General features: G+C 39.6%; 1 protein-coding gene across 2 annotated transcripts in view; it reads left to right on the top strand.

Moving 5' to 3' along the window:
* FRK (fyn related Src family tyrosine kinase) overlaps nucleotides 1-24,162 on the top strand; it is a 138,266-nt gene extending 114,104 nt beyond the window's left edge. For both annotated transcript variants that reach the window (XM_087865413.1, XM_045798509.2), the window contains 6 exons: nucleotides 5,112-5,275; nucleotides 6,936-7,104; nucleotides 11,422-11,580; nucleotides 20,192-20,373; nucleotides 21,672-21,837; nucleotides 22,226-24,162. In XM_087865413.1, the coding sequence (XP_087721539.1) occupies nucleotides 5,112-5,275; nucleotides 6,936-7,104; nucleotides 11,422-11,580; nucleotides 20,192-20,373; nucleotides 21,672-21,837; nucleotides 22,226-22,437 (1,052 nt within the window). In that variant the 3' untranslated portion in view covers nucleotides 22,438-24,162. The remainder of the gene's footprint in view (nucleotides 1-5,111; nucleotides 5,276-6,935; nucleotides 7,105-11,421; nucleotides 11,581-20,191; nucleotides 20,374-21,671; nucleotides 21,838-22,225) is intronic.
* The last annotated feature ends 368 nt before the right edge of the window (nucleotides 24,163-24,530 follow it).

Here is a 24,530-nt window from a genome sequence, read left to right as displayed (position 1 = left end):
CACTTTTAAAAAAACAATCATATATTTTGGATTTGATTACTCAAGAATACAATATTAAAAGTGCCTTCTTCCTGACTAAAATGTATTGAATTTCCCTGATGTAGCTTCTGTGGTCTAATTTGTACATCATATATGTAGAGAGAGGGGGAGAGGGAGAGGTACATATATACATAGACACATAGATATATAGATAGTCTTTCAGTCTTATTTAGGTTGAAAACTTGAATGAACCAAATATAAATATCCATGCTGTCAGTTAGAGATGGAGTAGTTATTTCTGTGCTATGCTGCAGAAATTAAAAAAAAAAAAAAAATATATATATATATATATATATATATATATATATATATATATATATATATACATACATATATATAAATTTGAATGACTATCCTCTCATAGTATCTATGTTCTGGGGCTAAGTGTATTTTCCTCCCTTTAAAAATAAAACTCCAGGGAAGTTTGTCTTGAAATATTTGTGTATTGACCTATTTAATTTTGCAGTGGACATTTCAGCAGCTTACATTTCACTTCAAATTCAAGAGTTGGTGAATCATCTTCCATTCATGTAGCAGATGTTTCTGTTAGTTGTTACTCTGTGCTGAGCTCTGATTAGATAGTGGGTCAAAAGAGCAGAGCCCCTGCCATCAGGGAGCTGCCTCTATTGAGATAAGTAGTTTCACAGTTAAACTGGGTGATAGGAGGGAGATAGAGAGGGCTGCATTCGGTAGGGTGGGTGGAGAGGGATGGTTCTGAGGAATTAAACTGAGATCTGAAAGAAGGGGCCAGCTTTGAGAAGATTCAGATTCGTAGGGAAAGCATCCAAGTGGTGTCCAACACTCTGAGGGGAGAATGACTTAAGTTATTTTTTTAAATTTTTTTTTTTAAAGATTTTATTTATTTATTTGACAGAGATAGAGACAGCCAGCGAGAGAGGGAACACAAGCAGGGGGAGTGGGAGAGGAAGAAGCAGGCTCATAGCGGAAGAGCCTGATGTGGGGCTCGATCCCATAATGCCGGGATCACGCCCTGAGCCAAAGGCAGACGCTTAACCACTGTGCCACCCAGGCGCCCCTATTTTTTTTTAATTTTTAAAAAATATTTTATTTACTTATTTGTCAGAGAGAGAGAGAGAGCACAAGCAGGGGGAGTGTGAGGCAGAGGGAGAAGCAGGCTCTCCACCAAGCAAGGAGCCCGATGTGGGCCTCAATCCCAGGACCCTGGTATCATGACCTGAGCCAGAGGCAAATGCTTAACGGACTGAGGCACCCAGGCGTCCCATTACTTAAGTTTTTGAAAGGACTACAGCAAGTAATGGGAATTCAGGGAGAGAAAACAACAGCCATCAGAAATGTTTGATTACTAAGATGGAAACAATTGGAAATTTGGAGATTTCTTAAAGCCTGCTCTTTTATTTTAATGGTGGGGAAACTGAGGCCTGGTGAGATTGATGTGTTTTTGGTCATATACAAGTTAAATTGTAACCTGGGTCTCCCATTTCCAGATTTACTGCTTTTTCTATTACACAAAATTACTTTTATTGTGCTTGAGAACTCTGAATGTATTGCAGAGTATTGGTTTTTACAGTTGAGAGTTGAAACCTGTACAGAGTTGGCAAACATTTATTTAGGCTTTCTTTATAATCAATAACAGTTGCCAAAGCCGTATCAGTCATTGTGATTTGCATCCCTTATTAAGAAAATTACAGGGAGTCCTTTAACTCTTCAGTCATTTATTGATTTTAGTTTCCAGCTTGGAAATCTTTAGGTCTTTTGTGGTGCATCAAAAAGGAATTCCTGTTTATGGTTATTTTCCACACACTCCCCTTCAGTTTGAAACCAGATATTGTCCATCTTGTGTAAAAGAGGGGAATTTTTTTTATTGCTTGCAATCATTTCCAATTATAATCCTATCAGCTTGCTAGACATCTCAGCTATAATCTATGTACTTTTCTGTTTGATAAATGGCAAAGCTTGAATTTTCAGGCCAATCATTTATATAAATTGCAGGTATGCTTTCTGTTTAGCTACCTTTCTACTTCTAATATTTTTATTACTTTGTGGAGAAATGAATTGGGCTGATACTGTTGACAGCTCTCCTTAATTTTTCTGTTAGCCTTTTAATCCATATATAGGAATTATTATGAGTTTAGCACTACATCCTGATAAAACCCTTCCATTTGGTGATGATTATACAGGGCAACTAACATTGTCCCAAGAGTCACGGTCAGTGGGAATGGTAACTTGACAGATCAGACAGTATGAGAGTATGTTGCAGATCCTTCAAAAATTGTAACTTAAGGGGCACCTGGGTGGCTCAGTCATTAAGTGTCTGCCTTTGTCTCAGGGCGTGATCCCGGCATTCTGGGATCAAGCCCCGCATCAGGCTCCCTCCGCTGGGAGCCTGCTTCTTCCTCTCCCACTCCCCCTGCTTGTGTTCCCTCTCTCACTGGCTGTCTCTCTCTCTGCCAAATAAATAAATAAAATCTTTAAAAAAAATTGTGATTTAAGAAACTTATATGGCTTTTGGAGAATCGCAATGTCCTCCCACCCTCTGTATTATAAAAAACTAAAATATTTTTCTGTATGCAGATGATGTGATTCTTTTTTTCAGCTTTATTGAGGAAAAATTGAGAAAATTGTAAGGTACTTAAAGTGTACAATGTGATGATTTGATATACGTATACTTTGTGAAATGATTACTCCCACTGAGTTAATTAACACATTCATCACCTCACATATTTACCTTTTTTTGGTAAGAGAACATTGAAGTTCTTTAAAAAAAATAGATTTTATTTATTTATTTGACAGAGAGAGAGAGCGCACATGTGTGTGTGCACAAGCGGGGGGAGTGGCAGAGGGAAAAGGAGAAGCAGACTCCCGCTGAGCAGGGAGCCCAACGCAGGGCTCCATCCCAGGACTCTGGGATCATGACCTGAGCTGAAGGCAGACGCTTAACCCCACTGAGCCACAAAAGCGCCCCTAAAAAAATTGTTTTAAATGGATGTGTGACATATGTAACAAAAGTACACAATTTATAAGAGTTTGGTTTGATGAACATTCAGAAGGTGAATATGTCCATGTAAACCAGCCCCCAGTCAAGAAAGAGAATCATACCTACATGCCAGTCTGACTCCAAATGTCAATAGTTTTGCTAGTTTTTAAATAATAGTTTTAAATAACATTTGTGAGATTCATTCATGTTGATGTGTGCATTTATAGTTTGTTTATTTACATATCTGTATGGTATTCCCTGGACAAACACCATAATTTCTCAGTCTCTTCTACAGTTGATGGACATTTGGATTGTTTCCAGGTTTAGACTCTTACAAACAATGCTGCTAAGCATTCCTGTACATGTGTTGTGGTGCATATGTTGTGCCTTTTGTTGGTTACATACGTTGGAGTGGAATTACTATACCACAGATAATTATGTTCAACTTTAGTAGATCCTGACAGTTTTCTAAAGTGATTATGAAAATTACACTTCCATCATCTGTGTATGAGATTTCCAGTTACCCTACTTCCTTGGCACCACTTGCTATTGTGTTTTTTATTTTAGCCGTTGTGGGGTACGCTGATTATTCTGTGAGGAAAACATTGTCCTCACCAGCATTGTGCCCTCAGGACATCTCCACGCTGGGATTGAGCTGTCTTCTACTCAGTCTTCTTTCCATTCATGAGAGCATTGTTCCAGCTTGACTGATGACTGGAACACAAGTTTCTATATTTAGCTGGGAATTCAGAGTATCTCTATCCCTGGTAAATGCTGCTCAATGCTCACCAATAACTTTGCTAAATGAAAGACAAGCTTATGGAATGCACTGGACAGTATTCTGAATGCAAGTGCTTTAAAAAAGCGCCCTATTCAAACTAATTTAAGTAAAAAAGTTGACTGATTCTTTTAGCTGAGAAGCCAAGCTTTGTGGGCTCCAGGGGCTAACCTTCGCTTTCCAGTTGAAGGAAAGAGCTTCTGAGGCAAGCTCTTTCTCTGCCTGGGGGCAAGATTTTGCCAGGCGCTGGGAAACTCCAGCCTTTAAACAGAAACCAAACCAAAACAAAAGCCATAACAACAGACTGTTTCCTGTTTTCCTAGAGCTCTCTAGCACAAGTCCTGGAATTGAGTCTTCTTGGCTCTGATTGTCGGTTCCTTGGCGCAGGGTGGGCACCAGTGCCTCTGAACCACATGCTGTTAGAGGAGCAATGATTCTCTGAAGAAAATTGGGGTGCAATTACCAGAGAAAGGGAGGATGGTTGGTGGCAGGCAAAAGCAACAAAATATCTACTCTAAGTCAGATGATTTGAAAAAGGGTGTGCAGTCTGTTTATTGCTTTAGCTGTTTCAGGACTTGGCCTTGGATCAAGCAATAGTGCTGGAAAGTTGTATACATGGATTGCATTATTTGGGGCCCTGTAGAATTGCTTTTATTGAACTGTGCTTGGACATTCTGTTACCGGCCTGCATTTAGAGACGGTATAATGAGCTGCCCTGCAGAATTCCTTATATTATTGTCGGGTAGTACTGAGGACACTGTTTTATTCTATTTCCGCTTTATAGGATATCGTGGGAGAAAATTCTCCGTGGTGTCTGTACCAGGAAGAGTTGAACTGTTTCTAAACAACTTTTGTGATTTTATCTTATGGTTTTTCTGAAACTGATAATGATTCCTTCTTTGCATTGCTAGTTTGATAGATGAACTTTTTTTTTAAGTGAGCTCTATGCCCAGTGGGGGCTTGAACTCACGACCCCGAGATCAAGAGTTGCATGCTCTACCGACCAAGCCAACCAGGCGCCCCTAGAATAACAGAGTCAATTTTATGGCTTGTTTTAATCAAGTCCAATAGGCCTCAAAGGCTAGGTTTTTTAGTGGTGACCTCACTCCTTTATTTTTGTTTTATATTTCCTTTAAAATGTGATTTCCCAATTCTTTTTCCTTTTTATTCTGCTGTATATCTTTTGTAAACTTCCTGAAGTCTTTTCTGAGACCAAGTTGCAAAATAAGTAGAACTTAGGAAAATGTTATTCCATGCATTGAAACTATCACCGCAAAATAATCAAATCTGCTTGGCTTTGGCAAGAAGTGTATTAATAGGACTTATTTTGGGTTCCAGTTTTAGATGAAAAGGTTGTGAAACACTACAGAATCAGAAGACTGGATGAAGGAGGGTTTTTCCTTACCCAGAGAAGAACCTTTGCATCGTTGAATGAATTTGTAGACTACTACACCAAGACAAGTAATGGCCTGTGTGTCCAGCTGGGAAAACCATGTGTAAAGGTGAAATGCTTTTAAGCTGTCTTCATTTTAAAGTTAACTTTTCTCCTTCAGATATTGGAGTATCTCTCATGTGATCTGTCTGTTCAGGAAAAAAAAATACCATTCGATTACCTGAGGCATGGATAGACAAACTATGGCCTATGAGCCCATACTGTCCCACTCTTATTTTTTAAATACTAAATTTTATTGGAACATGGGCATACGCGTTCATTTACAAGTTGTCTTTGATTTTTCTCTGTACTAGCAGAGTTTAATAGTTGCAACAGAAACCTCATGGCCCACAAAGACTGAAATATTTACTATCTCATTCTTTTCAGAAAAAGTTTGCCAACCCCTGACCTAAGGCACTCACTAAAGGCAGAAAACATTCATCCTTTGCACTAGGAAATTAATCTGGTATCCTGCCACTGGAGCGCTTAATGATATGGCTCGAGGGAAAAAAAAGTGGTGCCCAAATATAATTCTTACTTAGATCTGTATTCAAGAATATTAATATGAAATTACTAGACTCATTATCTGGTTGAGTTGTCCGCATAGAGATGTCATTTAACTAACTGTTCTAACAGTTTGACCAGACCAAACAACATTTATACATCTGTCATTATTCTGCATCTATCTACATCTATCATTATTCAGTTGTTGCATGTGTTACCTCCACTTATTTAAAGTTGTGTAGTGGTCTTGCACTGTCATGGGGCAAAACCTCAGCTCCTCATCAGAGTTTAGGTCTCATGTCCTGTCAGTGGGACAGCCAGCCCTGTGGTTTATGTCTGGATGATCAGTGAAGGGTTCCGGGGAACATCTGACCAAAATTTTATAGACAGGGAGAAGCCGAAGAATTTTGTCCACTATGTAGGGAATTCATTGACTTAAATCTTACCAAGTGAATATGCACTTTTGGTATAAGTATGTGCATCTTGGATGGTTTGGCATGACCCCACAAAAATATGTAGGCTCATGCGAAGAATAGCTTACCTGATACAAGGTGTGGCTTAAAAAATACTCAGTTTTTGAATATTGTTGAATTCTGGTGGGGACAAGTGTTCACAGAGAAACATTCACCTTCTGTGTACTCACCGTGCTGATGATTTGGCAGAGGAGCTAAGATAATTTCTGATGGTCAGTAATGAACTAGAAGATGAACTCTAGGAGGGCAGCGGTCTTGTCTGTTTTGCTTACAGAATGGCACCTGCCATTCTGGTGCTTGAAAAATATGTATTCACTAAAGGAACAAGTACGTGAATGGATGAACATTTTACTTACGCAAAAATATATGATACATAAATGCTACAGGCCAAAGAATGTGGGGAGTAATTGTGAAAGAGGTGGAACTTCAAGTGGACCTTAGAATTGGGAGGATTGAGCTAGGCAAAAAGAGGAAAATCACGCCAGACCTATGTAAGGGTAGCATTGGTGTGGGGTGGGGCAGATGGACCGCAGGGTGCCTGATGTAGCATGATTTGAGGGGGAGGGCAGCTCAAAGAGCAATGATATAGATTCTGCCATGATTGCTTTTCATTTTAAAGTAATTAGAATAAAATTTACAATATTTTGGTTTTAAAAAACGGTGTCTTTTTAAAAAAGTGCCTAGACTACTATTTTCAACCAAAAAAATGTTAAACCTTTTTCTTATAATTATTCGAATTATTCTGTGAAACAGATACAAGTGCCAGTGCCTTTTGATTTGTCGTATAAAACCGTGGACCAATGGGAGATCGACCGCAACTCCGTACAGCTTCTGAAGCGATTAGGATCTGGTCAGTTTGGCGAAGTGTGGGAAGGCCTATGGAACAATACCACTTCGGTAGCAGTAAAAACATTAAAACCAGGTATGAGACTGAGAATGTCAAAGCTTAAATGTCAGATGTTGATTTTTAGAAGCTCAGCGTGCTACTGTCAATGTCCAAGGGGTCACAGGAGAGCCAATGCAGGCGCCAAGCAGGTGTTGTGATCACTTTCTCTGGACCAGGTGACAATAAAGTGTAACATACTTTAGATTGTAAAGGCAAGAGCCGGTGCCTGCGATCAACTAATGCTTAAAATATTCCCAGTGCAAGACTTCAACAAAGTGTCTCTTCTCCAGAGTTAGGATTATCCCTCTTCCCATTTTTTCCTAGCCTTTGTTAAAAATACTGACTTTACTGAAAATACTTAAAACAAATCAATGGAACCTTGGAGATCTTCAGGGAGAAACAATTTTACGAAATACTAATTGTTTATGATTAAAAGGTAAAAGGGTCCATCTAAAAGCCTTCATATATGGAAATGTAGGAGCTATTTTTTTCTTCCATCTTCCTTTTTCCTGTCATGGAAATTAAAAGTACACTAAAGTCATATTTATTCAGCTGGGCATTATGCCCTCCATTTTAAAAGCAGGATAAGAAAATTTAGAAAGATTAAGTAACTTTCCTAAAACTTACTAGCCATATAAACATGGGTAAAGTTTTAAACTACTTTAAGTCTCAGTTTTATCATTTGCAAAAAAGAGGGTCATTGGTGCAAATGCTTTGAATAATGTCTCGTTCATAGTAAGTGACCAGGAAAAACTTCTCATTTTAATTATTATTATTATTATTGTTATAGTACTGTAAGGTCAGTCAGTGGCAAGGCTGGAATTTGAACCCACATCTACCACTGTTGCATCACCCCAGGGAAGTGACATTCTATGACACTGTGACATAACTGTAGTCGCCTTACATCTACTTCTAATAACATAGGCAGGAATATAACCGGAGGCTAGAATATAAGTTCTCTGCTGGACCTTCATTCTTTACCTAACCCAGAATCCTTAAGGGTTTGGAAAGCCTCCTGGTGGCAGACTTGAGCATCTGGGTGCTGCTGGGTAGCAATCTGGTATGACACCACGGTTCCCAAACTGTGTGCCAAGGCACATGGGACACCACAGTGAATTCACAGGGATATCACAGGATATTTAAACGTTTTTGAGGTAAATAGCTTGAATACCACACAGTTCAATATCAGATCGTGTTACATTCCTTTTACTGACATCATATCTTTGTGAAAATGGGTTTTTGGTGGGCACTGGGATCACATGCTACATCCAAGCAAAAATCCATGTGGGGCAGGAAATGAGGGGAGCCATGTTCTATCTGCTTCCAAGACTTGAGGAATTGTGCTGTGCCCCATAGATGCATGTGTCTCTTTCGTAAGTAATTGTGGTTAAGAATGAAATAAAAATTATTTTTTCTTTTGATTTATCTGTATTACTTTTTAAAAGGGATATTAAGTTGTTAGGACACAAATACTTTTAAAGTTGCTTTGATTTAACCAAGTAATCGATAAAACCATTAGATATTGGCTTAAGGGGCATCATGAAAAAAGTTCCTGAGACAGTGAAGGTGCCGTGATGTGAGAAAGTCGGGGCGGCCCTGGTGTAATAGTAGAAGCACACAGTTGGTTTTAAGCTAGACCTGAGTTCAACCTCGGCTCTGGCCTGTGACGTTGGACAGTTTATTAATCTTTTGAATCTCCTCATCTGGAAGTGGGAACCATAATAGTTCCTACTTCACAGGGGTTTATGAGGACAAATTGAGTCCATGTGTATAAATATATGCAGTGAATTCTTAGTAACCGTTAGCTTCAGTGGGGCTGCCGACAGGTGTCCACTGAGGTGCAGACTCGCTCGGGCAGGACTTCATTCTCAGCATCTACGTACTGCCTTCGGAAGTGGTGGAGAAGCACTTCTGAGAGGCCAGATGTCACGTGAGCCGTCCAGGTGAGGACGATCTATTCCAGCACCTGAGCGTCTCCCGATCACTGCATATATATTATTTTGAATCCTAATCTTGTTGACAATTGAACCTAAGCTTAATTTCCCAATCTAATCATTCTTTTCCAAAAACAAAGCAGCTAGCTATTCATCCTAACATTAAAGAAGGCCTTCTAGAGGTCAAAAGAAAACCAAAAAAAAAAAATCACATTTCTTATATTAAAAAAAAAAAAGCCACAATAGTTTTCTCTCCAACAGGAATTATTATTATTGATTTACAGTGTAATAGCAGCAAACAGCTTTGGTGATTGGTTAAATGTCTTCACTTCACTGGGGCCATTAATCAATCTTAGCAGCTATTTATTGCTTAGCAGACTACCACGCAATAAAGACGAGCCTGAAATCAACTCCCACAGTGGCTTTGACAGGCAAAAATTAATATTTAATGTTGCATTACTAGCTGAGTTGAAATTAGGTCTCTGCTGTGCAGCTGGTCAGCTGTAACCAGCGTAGCTATGGAGTGCTCTGAGCAAATGTCACCTGCAGAGGCTTCTGATGTCCCGGGGTTCCAGCTCTTGTGCGCAGACTGATTTGGCAATGATTTGGGTGTCCTGCATTTCACGAGTGTAATGTCTACCAAAGCATTAGGGTAGAAATATACTGTATATATAAATTGCCTGAATGGTGATCAGTATTGCTTTTATCACTGGAAGCTTCATGAATCAGATTATTTTGGGGTGGAGTAGGGCCACTATATCCATATTTGAGCATAGGCCAAACTGATTGTAACAAGAAGCAAGTCCTTTATTATGTTTTGGGTGCGTCTTTTCTTCTCAGCTCCATTTTGCCACTATTTGATTATGTGGAGCAAACCAATGGTAGGGATGGAATGGAGGAAGCACAGAAAATCATGATGGAAATGAGAATAGGTTATTCTTCTCTATTCTCCCTCTTTGAGTCCTTGCTTCTTCCTCTCCTCAGTTAGTGAGAAAATACTTATCGTTGATGTGTTTGATTTTTCATAGAGGATGCATATTAACAATAATACAAATAATGGCCAGTAGACATTGAATTATATATGCCAGGTATTGCTGTTTCCTGGTGATGATATTATGATATCAGTAGCGTTATTAGTAGGGTTTTACAGATGAAGAAATTGAAGTTCGGAGTCATTTGGTAACTTGCTGAAGATCACACAGTGAGCTAGGATTTGATCAGAATCCAGAGTTTGACCAAGCCTGTGTTCTGAACTTCTACTCTCACAAGGGAATACCAAAGGATGGACTGCCTAAATGCTTTCTGTGAAATGATCTGTAAGTCACATGTAACTCTTCTTAACTTCATATTAATAAACAAGTCGGAGTGTTACCTTAGAGTGTCAAAGCTCATCCATGCCTGGGTTCAAATATCAGCCGTGAAGTCTTCGTCATGAGACAGACAGTCTCTCCGAGCATCAGTGGAAATGATATTTGCACTATCCATAGTGAGTACTGAGATGTGAAATGACAGTATTCCTTCAGTTACAGTAATGTCTCTGAAACACCATAGCCTAAAAAAAAAAAATTGAAAGATTTTTAAAGATTGCTGATGAAATGTAAACTCCAGGTATCTTTCCTTCTTATAGACCTCTTTGTTGTTAACTGCTTGGCACTTTGCATGGTAAGAGTTGAGCCATTAAAATACAACTTAATTGTAGGTGAGTCTTCAAAATAGGTCCCAATACTGTCTCCCTTATTATTTTGTAAGCTCGTAAGAGTCTGACTACAGAAGTATTAATATAGGAGAAAATGTTGAGGATCAAATTCAAGTTAGACATATAAGACTGGTAAAAACAACAACAACAACAACTAAGTTTTGGGTGTGGTCCTTGAATGTTTTCTGCTTGGCCTATACCAGACATCCCTACAGAATTAAGGACATAAATATGGTAGAATGTCATTGCTTCGGGATTGTTATCCAGCTTGTTCCCACAGTGGGTACCAAGGACAGGGCAGCTATCAGTCTTCTCTGGATCCTGGACCAAAAAGCCCTGGCTGCAGTAATTAAACATTCAGTGTCCTCCAGCATTCATGGTAATAGAATGTCTTCTCTTTGTGTTCTTAATTTGCTGGCCTTGTTTTATCAATTAGACTGTCAGTCACTCCTTTTCCCTTCATTTTTCGTATGGATCTGGATCAACCTCTCTTCACCTATAGGTCATAACACATAAATCACACCCCCTTGATGCCCCAACACTTCAGTTATTAGGTTGCCCTGGCTGGACTGATTCTCCTCTTTGATAAATCTGAAGATTTGTGACACCAATGCTTATACTTTACTGAGAAGCAGGAAGCAATCTTGGTGATTCCCAGCAGACTGCTGTGAGGATAGGAATGCCTCAATAACATAAAGTGATTTCCTCCTTTTCTTGTTTCAGGTTCAATGGATCCAAATGACTTCCTGAGGGAAGCACAGATAATGAAGAGCCTAAGACATCCAAAGCTTATCCAGCTTTATGCTGTTTGCACTTTAGAAGATCCAATTTATATTATTACAGAGTTGATGAGACATGGAAGTCTGCAAGAATATCTCCAAAGTAAGCTAAAGACTTAATAATGGGGGAAAAAAAGAGGAATTTAGTTTAGCTAGTCCTATAAATGTCGATTTAGCAAGACTTCTATAACCCAAAGGATATTTACTATGTGTATATCTGTGAGAATGAATGTCTTAACATTGAATGGCTCAACTACACTTTAATAGGATATATACTGTGTACCAAAAGGAGGAAAACTGTTTATGTAGTCAAGAATAAATTGTTCATAATAGACATATTGGAGTACGTAAATGTGATGTAGAAAACTGAAGAATGGATGTTTTACATGGTGTTTTGTTTCCTACAGTAACTAATGCAACATTATCAGTCATGGACCAGTTTGTTCTATGGTCCAGAATTAGGGGACGTGGAATACTTTTGGAGGAATAGAGGGAGAGGTACCCTCATTCTTTCTCCTTTGCCAGTGTTTGACAGCATCGTACTTGTTGGTGTTTAAAATACTTCCACTGCTAGGCAACATTAGAGTTTTCAGACTAAAAAGCAGAAATGTACTGTTGCTTTATTTCTACATCTGCTTCCTGTAGTCAGAGAAGACTTAAGGGCATTGTGAAATTTTGATGTTTATTACAAATGAATAATTTAATACGCAACAATATAATGAGTATTAAAATGAGATGTTCAAAGTATTGGAGATCAAGTACTGAGAGAATAATTCATGCTTAAAAAAGAGACTTTTTCTATGCTTTCCTGAAATGTCAGAGTGGGATTGATAGAATGTGTACAGGTAAAGGGAGGTGAGCAAAATAGAACAAAGATATTAGAAAGATAAGAGTATTCTCTGATTTCAGGGTGACTTGTGAAGCTGGTGGTATTAAATCGCAAAAGTGGAGAAGAGGAACAAAGAACTGGGCCTGTTAAATGCTGTTAAAAAACATGCCTAGCTCCTTTGCATAAAGTTATCAAATTTAACAGTATCAGAATATATTAGCCACCAGCGAAAGACTAACCTCAGCCATTGACCCCTTTTGCCTTATTCCCAGGGACAAATGTACAGTAGCCATCTTGGGTCATCTTTAACAAAAATGCTTTGTCAGGGGCGCTTGTAACATTCACCGTGGTAAATCTAATAGTCCTTAGTCCTCACACCTATTCGCAGCATTTATTTCAATGGACTTGAAATAATGGAAACACGTCCTTCATTTGGCTTCCAGGACACTTTACTCAATGGCTTTTCCTCCTTTCTTGTTGGTTCTTCTCCCATCTATGTGATTTCGCTCATCTCTCAGACCTCTCAATATCTTGAAATTTTGCAACATCACTAGTTACCTTGCTAATCTCAGTCAGTCTCAGGGTTAAATAACGTTTATGTATCAAAGATTTCTCAAATTACATCCCTCCATTACTTCGGAATCATAAATCCACCTGCCTTCTTGACTACTTGACTGCTTCTCTGGATAACATAGGTGTGATGCAGCAGCACCCACTCTCCCAAATCCCCGAGGCATTTATTTCCTGCCCATGCTATATATGCAAAATAGATAGGTTGGTGGCTCAGGTGTTCTGATCACCTTGGGATGGGGCTAAAATCACTCTGGCTCTTAGAGCTCCCACCAGGAGATGCAGAGATAACTTCTGTGCCTTTTTATTTGGTCAAATCAAGTCAGAGGGAATAGGGAAGTACAGTCCTCTAACATAGTTGAAAGGAGAAAAAAATAAATGTGAACAGCCAGAATTTCTACACATATGTCCATTAAAAATGTCAAAACAACATGTCCAAAACTGATCTTATATTATCCTCAATAATCTGCTACTCTTCTGGTCTTTCCTTCTTTAATGATGTCAACACTCAGCCTAATCTCGTGGATCATCTCTACTTCTTCTCACAGCTTCCGTCTAGCCAGTCAGCACATCCAATTGACTTTTTTCAAAGTATATCCAGGATTTTGCCACCTCTCTGCCTGCCCACCCTGGTCCAAGCCATCATCAGCTCTCTCCTAGATAGTGCGGCAGCCTCCTAAGTGGTCTCCCTCTTTTGGTTCTTGCTCCTCTCAGTCTCTTCTCAACACAGGAGTCGGAGAGATCCTGTTAAAGTGTAAATCAGATCGTGTCCCTCCTCAGTTCAAAGCCTCAGTGACTCCCACTGGTTCTCTGTGTCCAACCTCTAATGTCTTACATGGCCTGGCTCTCCATTACCTCTCTCCTTTGTCTTCACATCTCCCCCAACTTCTCCCTTGTCTCTCTTGACGCTGTGTCAGCCGCACTGCCGTTTGCTACTCTTTATATCTCCCACGCGTGCTTTCCTTCAGGCCCTTTGCACCTGCTCCTTTCTCTATCTGAAATCCTGCCCCCCGTTAATATCCATGTAGCTCACTTCCTCAGTTCTGTAAAGTGTTTCCTCAGACATTCCCATTGTAGTGAGTCCTTCCCTGGTCACCCTTGAATTCTAAAATGTAATCTGCTTCTTCTGTCTCTTTGTACACTTCTTTCCTGCTTTTTTGTTTTCTTAACTGCTCATCATCTTACAATGTATGACTTTGTTATGTGGCTTATTGTAAGTATCTTCTAAAATACAACTCCATGAGGACAGAGACTTTTCTTTGTCTTAGTGACAGAACAGTGTCAGGCCCCTAGAAGGTGTGCACTAATTATGTGTTGACTGACTGAATGAGAAAATTAATGGAGAAATTAAGTGGGACTATTCTGACCCTAATATCAAGACTCGAGTTGAGCTTGTTTTGAGACCCTTGGTGTCAGCTTGACAAGATCCACGTATTAATGACGAACTCCTTTGGCATTGAGGATTTTGTGTTTTACTCAGGGATGAGCACAAACCCGGTCATGTTCTGAGTTGGACCCTCAGGGTCAAGTTTACCAAGGCCTTCATTTGTTGAGATACTTAGTAGCCATGAGGAGTAATGTAGAGATGCTCGTTACAGACAATCCCTTCCCAATCAAGAGGGCTTAAATTCAACAAAGTGATCTTAAAATGAGTCTGCCACTCTTAAACAGCCCATCATGATACCTGTTATAAGATGAAAGACTCTTGAGTAATGGAACATAATTGAAAATGTTTTCTTGTTGCAGATGTAAATTGTCACAGGCCTGTGAACCTTTATATCAGTTCTGACAACTGGCTGTTGTATCAGAAGTGTGTTCTGAGGTTTACTTAGGCAGTTCCTAGGCCACTGCAGTCTTTCAGGGCAGAAAATGTGTTATTACTCAATTTTCCTCTCTATTGTGCCTGTCAGTGAAAACTTTTTATATCACTGTAATAGGATTAGATGCCATATTTGATAGTTGAAATGACATACATATTTTTCCATAGAACCATCTTTGTAGTCCCTAAGCTTGGCTAAATATTTTTTTGTAATGAATTTCTCCAAAATGGAAGAGGCCTTGTCAAAAAACTTTAGCATTGAGGGTATTTGATGTCAGGTATTTTTTACTGAAATTTAAAGAGGATAAATATCTGCATTTTTTTTACATGCATACGTATTTTTTTAAAATAAATAAAGTCCTAGCATGTTGTTCATCGATCTCATGGACAGTTCACGTAAATGGACTGAAGTAGACAGGAGTGTTTTCATTGAGATACTCTTTAGCTGACTACAGCTGTAGCCCCAACATTCACGTGCTCAGGAATCATGTATAAGGTAAGTTTTAGGGAGGAGGATGGAATAGTTTTTAAGAGCATGAGATTTCAACCTCAAACATGACCGAACTTGAGTCTCCACTCTACAACTTATTACCTGTTCTTCTAAGTAGCAGAAACTCCTATGAAAGGGGGCAAATAATAACAATAGTACTTCATGGAGTTCTGAGTATAAAATGAGGTGATGTGGTGAAAATCAGCCATATGGAATAGTGGTAGGAGAGGTGCATATATATTCAATTTTTTTTCTTTAAAAAAACACTGTATTTACTATATGCCAGGCATTTATCTTCCCTTCTTTCTTTTCCTTCCTTCCTTCTTTATCTTCCTTCCTTCCTTCCTTCCTTCCTTCCTTCCTTCCTTCCTTCCCTCCTTCCTTCCTTTCTGTCTTTCTTTCTTTCTATCTTTCTTTCTGTCTTTCTATCTTTCTTGATGTATTTATTTATGTATTTATTTATTTACTTATTTGAGAGAGAGAAAGCACGTGAGTGGCAGGGGGAGGGGAGGAATTACAGAGGGAGAGAGAGAGGGACAAGCAGACTCTGCGCTGAGCACGGAGCCAGATGTGGGGCTCCATCCCACGACCCTGAGATCATAACCTGAGCTGATACCAAGAATGGGATGCTGAATCGACTGATTAAGATTAATCACCTGCTTAACCACCCAGGCGCCCCTGTCAGGCGTTTTTCTAAGTATTGTACAAATATTCACTTAGTTCATTCTTCTAACAACAGGATGAAATGAGAATTATTATTATTATTATTATCATTTCCACCTTAGGGTGGAAGAAACTGAGGGATGGAGAGGTCAATAACTTATCCGAGGTGGTTGAGCCAGAATTCAAACCCGGGAAGTCTGGCTCTGTACTTAGTCTATGCTTTTAACTGTATACATAGCACTGGCATTATTTTCTTAACGCGAACCTGTATTCAGTATCTATTGCTGCACAACGAATTACCCAAAACTTAGTGGCGTAAAACAGCAAACATTTATTATCTCACAGTTTCTGAGGTCGGGAATCCAGGTACAGCTGAGCTGGGTCTTCTGCGTCTGTTTCTCACAAAGCTACAGTCAGGTGTTGGCAGATGCTTCAGTTATCTGAAGGCTCAAGGGGAGGTTGATCTATTTCCAAACTCACTCATGTGATTGTTGGCAGGAATTGGTTTCTCCGGGGCTGTTGGATTGAGGAAGCCAGTTCCTTGCTGCCTGTTGGCCTGAAGCTGCCCTATGATCCTTGGTACATGGACCTCTTCACAAGGCAGCTTACAACATGGCAGCTGGCTTCATCAGAGTGAGCCAGTGAGAGAGCAAGAGAGAGGAGAGTTCCTGCAAGATGAAGCCACAGTCCTTCATAGCTTATCTTGGAAGTGATGCCCCATCACTTCTGCCATATTTTATTTGTTAAAAGTGAGTCAGTGGTCCAAACCACATTTAATGGAAGGGAATTTCATAAAAGCACAAATACCAGGAGATAGAGAATATCAGAAGCCATTTTAGAAACTGCCTATCACTTGACCTAGAACTAGTTTATCTTAACTTTTTTACATTTCTTTTCATATTGAGTTAATTTGGTATCAAAAGGTATAGCTATTTTGGCCAATACAGCAGCAGTGCTTTGCCATCATGCCACACACTAAGTTATGCTTTGTCTTTGGGGTGCCTGGGTGGCTCTGTTGGTTAAGTGTCTGGCTCTGGATTTTGGCTCAGGCCATGATCTCAGGTGTGAGATCGAACCCTGTGATGGGCTCCATGCTTAGTGCAGAGTCTGCTTGAGATTCTCTCTCTCCCTCTGCCCCTCCCTCCGCTCTCTCTCTCAATTAATAAATAAGTAAATAAATAAAATCTTTTTATTTATTTGAGAGAGAGAGAGAGAGAGAGGGTACAAGCAGAGGAGAGGGGCAGAGGAAGAGGGAGAAGCAGACTCCCCAACGTGGGGCTCAGTCCCAGGACCCTGAGATTGTGACCCAAACAGAAGGCAGACACTTAACCAACTGAGCCACCCAGGTGGCTCTTTTTTAAAAAAGTTATGTTTTGTCTTTTGGCTTACATCTCATTTTAGACTGAATAATCACTGTTAGCTGCTATAACGTATAATTCAAACATTTTGTGACATAACAAAAATATGCATTTTTTATATGCATTAGACTTGCTTTTCTACACGGCTTTCTTTAAATGATGACATAGGGATTTAGACCCCTTTCATCATGTGGCTCTGCTATTTCAAAGTGTATTTCTTCTAGCTACAAAAATGTGGGAGATTTTAAGGATCAGGCCTGTAAGTGACGAGCGTCCTCGCTTGCACACGTTGCAGTGTGCAGAATTAGTGACATGGCCCAATTTAACTGCTAGGGAAGATGGAGAATATAGTCATCTATGTTTGCCCAGGAAGAAAAGGACAAATGGGTCAGTGAGCACTTAGTTTCACCATATGTTGTATTTAAATATGCTGCTTGTGTTAAAAAAATAAATATATATGTATGTACACATACACACACACACACACACACACACACACAGTGCTTAGCTCTATACCATTTAAAAACAATGTCCTCAACTCTATTTAGTTCATTTTTTAAAAGATTTTTATTTATTTATTTGACAGAGAGAGAGAGAGAGCACAAGCAGGGTGAGCGGCAGGCAGAAGGAGAAGCAGACACTCCACTGAGCAGGGAGCCTGATGAGGGGCTCAATCCCAGGACTCTGGAATCATGATCTGAGCCAAAGGCAAATGTCTAACTGACTGAGCCACCCAGGCGCCCCATTTATTTCATTTTTTATTGAAAAGATGGCATACATAAAGAACGTACATTATATAATATAATTTATCTTAAAAGTGAGCAAGTCAACAACGGTACGGCCACTGTACAAATCAAGAATGAGAACGTGGCTAGCACTCCAGAAACCCCCTGAGTACCACATCATTGACAGCCCCTCACAATCATGAATTTCCTGCTAATTGCTTTCCCTCGACTTACACTCTGCCAGCTCCCTGTTGTCTTCCCTTCTTGGCTAGGGTTTGGAAATTGACATCTCCTCTTGCCGTCTCCATGTCCTCAGCTCCCGTTCTGCCCTCAACCCCTCATCCCCCATCTCCAGTGAAAAATGCTCTTCCTGCGACTAAGGTCACCAGTGACTCCCTAGTAATATTTAATAAATACCTTTTAGACCTTATCTTGCTGGACTTATTTGTGGAATTTGACAATGGTGGTGACTTTCTCAAAACCTTTGTTAGGATGATGTCTTCTGGTTTTTCTTTCATTCTTCTGGCTGATTCTTCTCAGTCTTCTTGTAGGTTTGTTTTCCTCTGTTCACCCTAAATATTGGTGTTTCTCATGATTCTGTCACTTCTTAACAGTCTCACCCACTTTTAATGTTTAACTCCTACCCATAAACAATGACTGTTAAGTTGATATCTTTAGCGGCATGTGAACGCCAGACCCAAATGTTTGTCTTCATTTAGGCATTTCCATTTGGGTAATCCATATGCATCTCTACCTTAACAATTCCTACACTGTTTAGCTCTGTGTAGGCAGCAGCAATGACAATAAAATGACATAAAATAGGATTTACTGAGTTCTTTCTAGGTGCCAGGCTCTGCGTGCTTTACATGTATTAACTCATTTTAATTCTCATTTTAACAACAAATACCATAAGGTAAGTACAATGACCACTGTACAGATGAAGAAACGGAGGCACAAGAATGTTAAGCAGCTTGGGGCGCCTGGGTGGCACAGCGGTTAAGCGTCTGCCTTCGGCTCAGGGCGTGATCCCGGCGTTGTGGGATCGAGCCCCACATCAGGCTCCTCCGCTATGAGCCTGCTTCTTCCTCTCCCACTCCCCCTGCTTGTGTTCCCTCTCTCGCTGGCTGTCTCTATCTCTGTCGAATAAATAAAATCTTTAAAAAAAAAAAAAAAAGAATGTTAAGCAGCTTGCCTGTGATCAGGAAGAAACGTGAGGCAAAGCTCTGATCTAGATCCTGGCACTCCAGCTTCAAGCCAGTTTTCTAACCCTGAGCTATTGTTGCCTTTCAAGTCAAGTTGCATCTAAGACTCTTGACCATGAATTCAACACAGCTTTGGTAATATTTGGCTTATTGAGTCAGAGATATGATAGCTTGGATTTATAGGAGACCTTTTTAATTCTCCAGAAATCTGAAGACATCTACTAACAGTATGGCAGCGAAACAGTATCCAGGGAAGGCTGACCCCACTGCACAGAGTCAGCACAGAATAACACTACCCTCTCTACTAATGCTCAGACCGAGTCTACTGCCTAACTTTCCTATACTTAATTACGTAGGATGAGTAGTGGTGGAAACTATGTCTATTAAAGGCATGTCCATTCCCGGAGAGATGAGCGAATTATTTCTAAGAATAATAGGCTTAAAAAAGGAAATAAAATAAAAAGTATATCAGGCTTAATGGAGTACAAACGTAATTTACACATTTTATAACTACTGATAGACCCTTCATTTTTGTTAGTGAGCTAGTTTTTAAGAACAATGTGATAGGGAAAAAAACCCCCAATATACTGGAAGAATGAGAACTTTTCATCGGCTCAGCCATGCAAATTAGTATTATTTTATAGCTTCAATGACTAAAACAAACTCTGAAATGTTCGAAGGAATCTAGAGGCAGCCGAGTAAACAATTTCCATGAAGAGTTGAGTCAGTGATGCGTGCTATGGAAAATGGCGATACCTGGACTCTTTCAGATCTTTGGAGCTGTGTTCGGATGATGTGGTACTGTTGTTTCTTTCTCCGTGTAACGTTCCTTCAGGGGAGTGAGGGCCACAGCTTCGGAATGTGTTTGGACTCTGAAAATTGCTGCTTCATTAACCCTTCACAGGAAATGAATGGTCTGTATTGATTATGTTTCTTTGCTCAACAGATCAGTGCTATGGCACTTAATCCCCCTGACAGCTCATTCACCAAAATCCTCAGAATTCACTTCAATAATTCACATGTTCTCCAGTCAGTCTCTTATTTCTCTTATTGCTCAGATGACGCTGGAACAAAAATCCATCTGACTCAGCAGGTAGATATGGCCGCGCAGGTTGCCTCTGGGATGGCTTATCTGGAGTCCCAGAACTACATTCACAGAGATCTGGCTGCCAGAAATGTCCTGGTTGGCGAACATAATATCTACAAAGTTGCAGATTTTGGACTTGCAAGGGTTTTTAAGGTAAATTTTGTTTTGTTTTAATTAGGTTTTGTCACGGGTCAAAAGTCTAACATACCAGCAGACTAATATACTGTTATTCTTCAAAATAATGTTTCTCCAAGTTCTGTGGTCCCTAGAGCACTTCAGTAGCCCAGGGTCTTATGGATGAACGACCTCCTACTTCTATTTCTTCACGAAGGAGAAGGAAACAGAGAAAATGATGCCTAACCAGATGGAAAAGTACATGATTTAGTTTGTGCTTGGATTAGTGGTCTGCTTTTCAGTACAGTAGCCTCTGCTGGTTCGCCCCCATTTTCCTTACAAAAAGCAGCATTATTTTGTATAGTTACCCCAGCCACCTTTGCTCACTTTCTGCCAAATTAATATTCATGCTGCCAGAATTCTTCAGCAATCATCGACTTTTTAATTCCTGCCCCTCTCCCCGTGTCATGACATCAGGCCAAAAGACACTGACATAAGTGATATATTAATAAATCTTTTACTCTGAATTTAATTTTTAATTTCTACATTGTGCCCTACAATGTGGGTGTGGAACGTGAAACACGACATATAAGTAATTCTCTTTTTATTTTCATGAATTCATTATTTCTTTTTTAAATAAGTTAATTAGAACCCCAGTGACTTGATATATTAATTTAAATCATTTGGATCCTACTTTTCAGTTTTAGAAAGTGGCAACATGGTAATTATTAAAGTCAGTGGCTCTCCAATACCAGCAGTAAGTCTGGAAACAGACTTCGCTTTCATTTTTTTTTTTTAATTTGCTGAAGACCATCACACGTGAGTTCTCCCATATGTAGTAGAGTGCTCCTGTCAGTGCTGTTTTTAGCACATAGTAGGCTCCTAAATAATATTTTATTAACGACTTCTCATAGGTTTCTCAGTCTTATAAGCAAGATTTGAAATTTGCTACCATAATTATCAATTGAACTAAGCTCTTTTTTTTTTTTAAAGATTTTATTTATTTATTCGACAGAGATAGAGACAGCCAGTGAGAGAGGGAACACAAGCAGGGGGAGTGGGAGAGGAAGAAGCAGGCTCCTACGGGAGGAGCCTGATGTGGGGCTCGATCCCAGAACGCCGGGATCACGCCCTGAGCCGAAGGCAGGCGCTTAACCGCTGTGCCACCCAGGCGCCCCAGAACTAAGCTCTTTTTGAACCTTTTCCCTCTAAATTTTAATGTGAAGCAGGTTACAGATGAACAAGGTAGCAAAAAAAAAAAAAAAAGGAAGAAGAAAAAAAAATATATATATATATATGTCACTTGAACTTGGCTTGATTCCTTAATGCCTTAACAGGTAGATAATGAAGACATCTATGAATCCAAACACGAAACAAAGCTGCCAGTGAAGTGGACTGCGCCCGAAGCCATTCGCGCTAATAAATTCAGCATTAAGTCTGATGTGTGGTCATTTGGAATCCTTCTTTATGAAATCATTACTTATGGCAAAATGCCTTATAGTGGTGAGTAATTAATTCTGAAGTGGGCCTTTCTGCTGCAGGTCACTTACTTAGGTGTGACTTTAACTGCTTTGCCCAGACTTAGAGGGCAGAGTTATGGGGCTGACCACACCATGTGCCTGTGGGAGCATAATAGATAAAATTTGATGATGATGATTTGCATTAATGAGGGAGTTTATTGCCTCTTTCTCCTTTGCTCTTGAATTGCAGTCTTATAGACATTACTTGCTGCAAGATTTAGTTTAATCTCTGCAGCCTGGGAAGGGGATGGTAGACCTCATAGCTCCACCAAAGAAATCAGTTTGCTTTGTACTCTTGAATATAATTATCTATGAATTTAAGACCCTGATCTTTACCTTGTTTTTTGTTGGTTCCGTTCTATGTTATTTAGGCATGACAGGTGCTCAGGTAATCCAGATGTTGGGTCAAAACTATAGACTCCCTCAGCCACCTAACTGTCCACCACAATTCTACAACATCATGTGGGAGTGTTGGAACGCAGAGCCTAAGGAACGGCCAACATTTGAGAAACTGCATTGGAAACTTGAAGACTATTTTGAAACAGACTTTTCGTTTGCAGATACAGATAACTTCGTAAGATGAACACTGAAGAAGAACATTAAATAATGAAGTAACGAGAGAGTTCAATAATCAGTCCAGAAATAGAACCTTATTAATCAACTGCCAGAAGAGCTTACCTTGACATACTCAAGTGATAGGGTCAAGTTGGCCATGTATTCTGAAAAAAATATATATGCATTTCATTGACTGGGCAACACTGCAGGACAGTCTAAGATAATATTTTATCACTGCCTGGCAAAAATCAAACACATAAACACAGTTATTTTTCTTTTTAAAAAATACTTACATTTCTATTTATTGTTTGCAATACCGATCAAGAGGATCAACAGATGATAGTCCATTTTTACTCAGTGACTGTTGTAGCATTTTCCTGTTTACTGATTAAAGTGGTTATTCATTATTCCTCGGATTGCTGAATCCCATCAGGCTGTTATTATGAAGGAATCTGATTGCTTTGCTGCACAGCAGGACCTGTGCTTTGAGATTTTTTTTTCCTCTTTTAAAATATCCTGTAACTACAATGATGGTAAAGCCATGTGAAATGACTTGATTGTACTTGGAGTAATTGCACATATTTTTTCCTATGCATAAAAAAATGAAGCAGCTGTTGAGAAAAAGAATTAAAATTTCTCTCATTTTGTAGAAGGAAATGATGGGATTTTCTGTACCTCAGTATGTGTCATCTGAGAATCATCTACATTAGTTTTAATCTCCTAATGTTAAGAATCAGATTGCAAAGCGGATGAGTTATTATCTATGGAAGTATGCGAGAAACACCTAATAGCCTGCAAAATCTGAGAAATAAGTATGAAATAGTTTAGGAAAATGAGAAGAGAGCAGTAGGATGTCTATGGCTTGTATTTCTGAATAATTTTAAAAAGATGGACCTTTGGCATATAGGCCGGAGTTTTAAATTGATTACAGTACAGGTCAAGCTCAGTTTTAAATCTAGAGGCTAGGAATAGTGTCTGACCTTGATTATGAAGCTGTATTTTCTGTCTGGTAGGACAAGAGGGTTTTTACTCATCTTAAATGTGCATTAACCTCTGTAAGAATGTTACTGTCATCTCTAGCAACGGGTGGATCAATTTTGTGCCCCATTAGGATGATTAGGGAAGATTCTCAAAGGTAGTTTCAGAATCAGGTATATATTCAAAGATCTCTACTGTAAAGCAATGTGGATGAAACAAGCAATGAGGAAACAGAAGATTCTCTCATCTTTAAAGGAGAAGAAGGACATATCTAAAGAGTTACAGAAACCCGCATTCGAAGTGGATGAAGCATTAAGCATACATGCGTGAGGTCTAACTGAAGGCTGAAGGTAGGGAGGGCTCTAGGTACCATACCATTAGCACTTCAGTGAGAGTGACGGGGACCCACGTTCCTTCCATCTGTCTTCTCTGTCACCAGCATTGTCCTCGTTCTCAAAGTCACAGATGGCTCAGTAGCAGCTGGGGCTCCCTGTTCTTTTCTCCTCATCTAGTAGCAGAAAATGGGAAACCGCTCTCTCTGCATTTTCACCTTGCATAAAAATCATTCTTTTTGGGGGCGCCTGGGTGGTGCAGTCAGTTAAGCCTCCGACTCTTGGTTTCAGCTCAGGTCGTGATCTCAGGGTTGTGAGATTGAACTGTGTTGGGCTCTGTGCTCAGCACGGAGTCGGCTTAGGACTCTCTCTCTCTCCGTCTGCTCTCCTCCCCCTGTTCTCTCTCTCTCTCAAATAAATAAATAAATCTTTAAAGAAAATCATTCGTTTTTCTCTTTTAGCAAATTGGGGTATACGCCGATGAATAATAGACTTAATGTGAACGTTATGTGCCGATTGGCTTAGAATAAGTTCTGCCACTGAAGCTAGAAATGTGGCCATTTTTCCTGGAGACAAGTTGGGAGGTTGGCTTTTTGGAATAAAATTAGATGCTGGAATAGGTATCCATTAAGGAGAAAATCCCAGATGTAGGTAGGTGTGTGTACATACATTCAGACTTCTCTGAAACTGAAATGGGTCATGTGGACCTATTGATAATAGAGCCCCTTGACTTTTTTTTATAAACAGGAAAGATTTATAAGGTAAGGTCAACACTAATTGTTTATAAATCAGTTGACTATGTATAGGACAG

This window comes from Ursus americanus, chromosome 11 (genome assembly GCF_024610735.1).
Source record: "Ursus americanus isolate L20-20 chromosome 11, mUrsAme1.1.p, whole genome shotgun sequence".
Lineage (NCBI taxonomy): Eukaryota > Metazoa > Chordata > Mammalia > Carnivora > Ursidae > Ursus > Ursus americanus.
The sequence above is the reverse complement of the archived record's forward strand: the minus strand, read 5'-3'. Positions and strand labels throughout refer to the sequence as shown.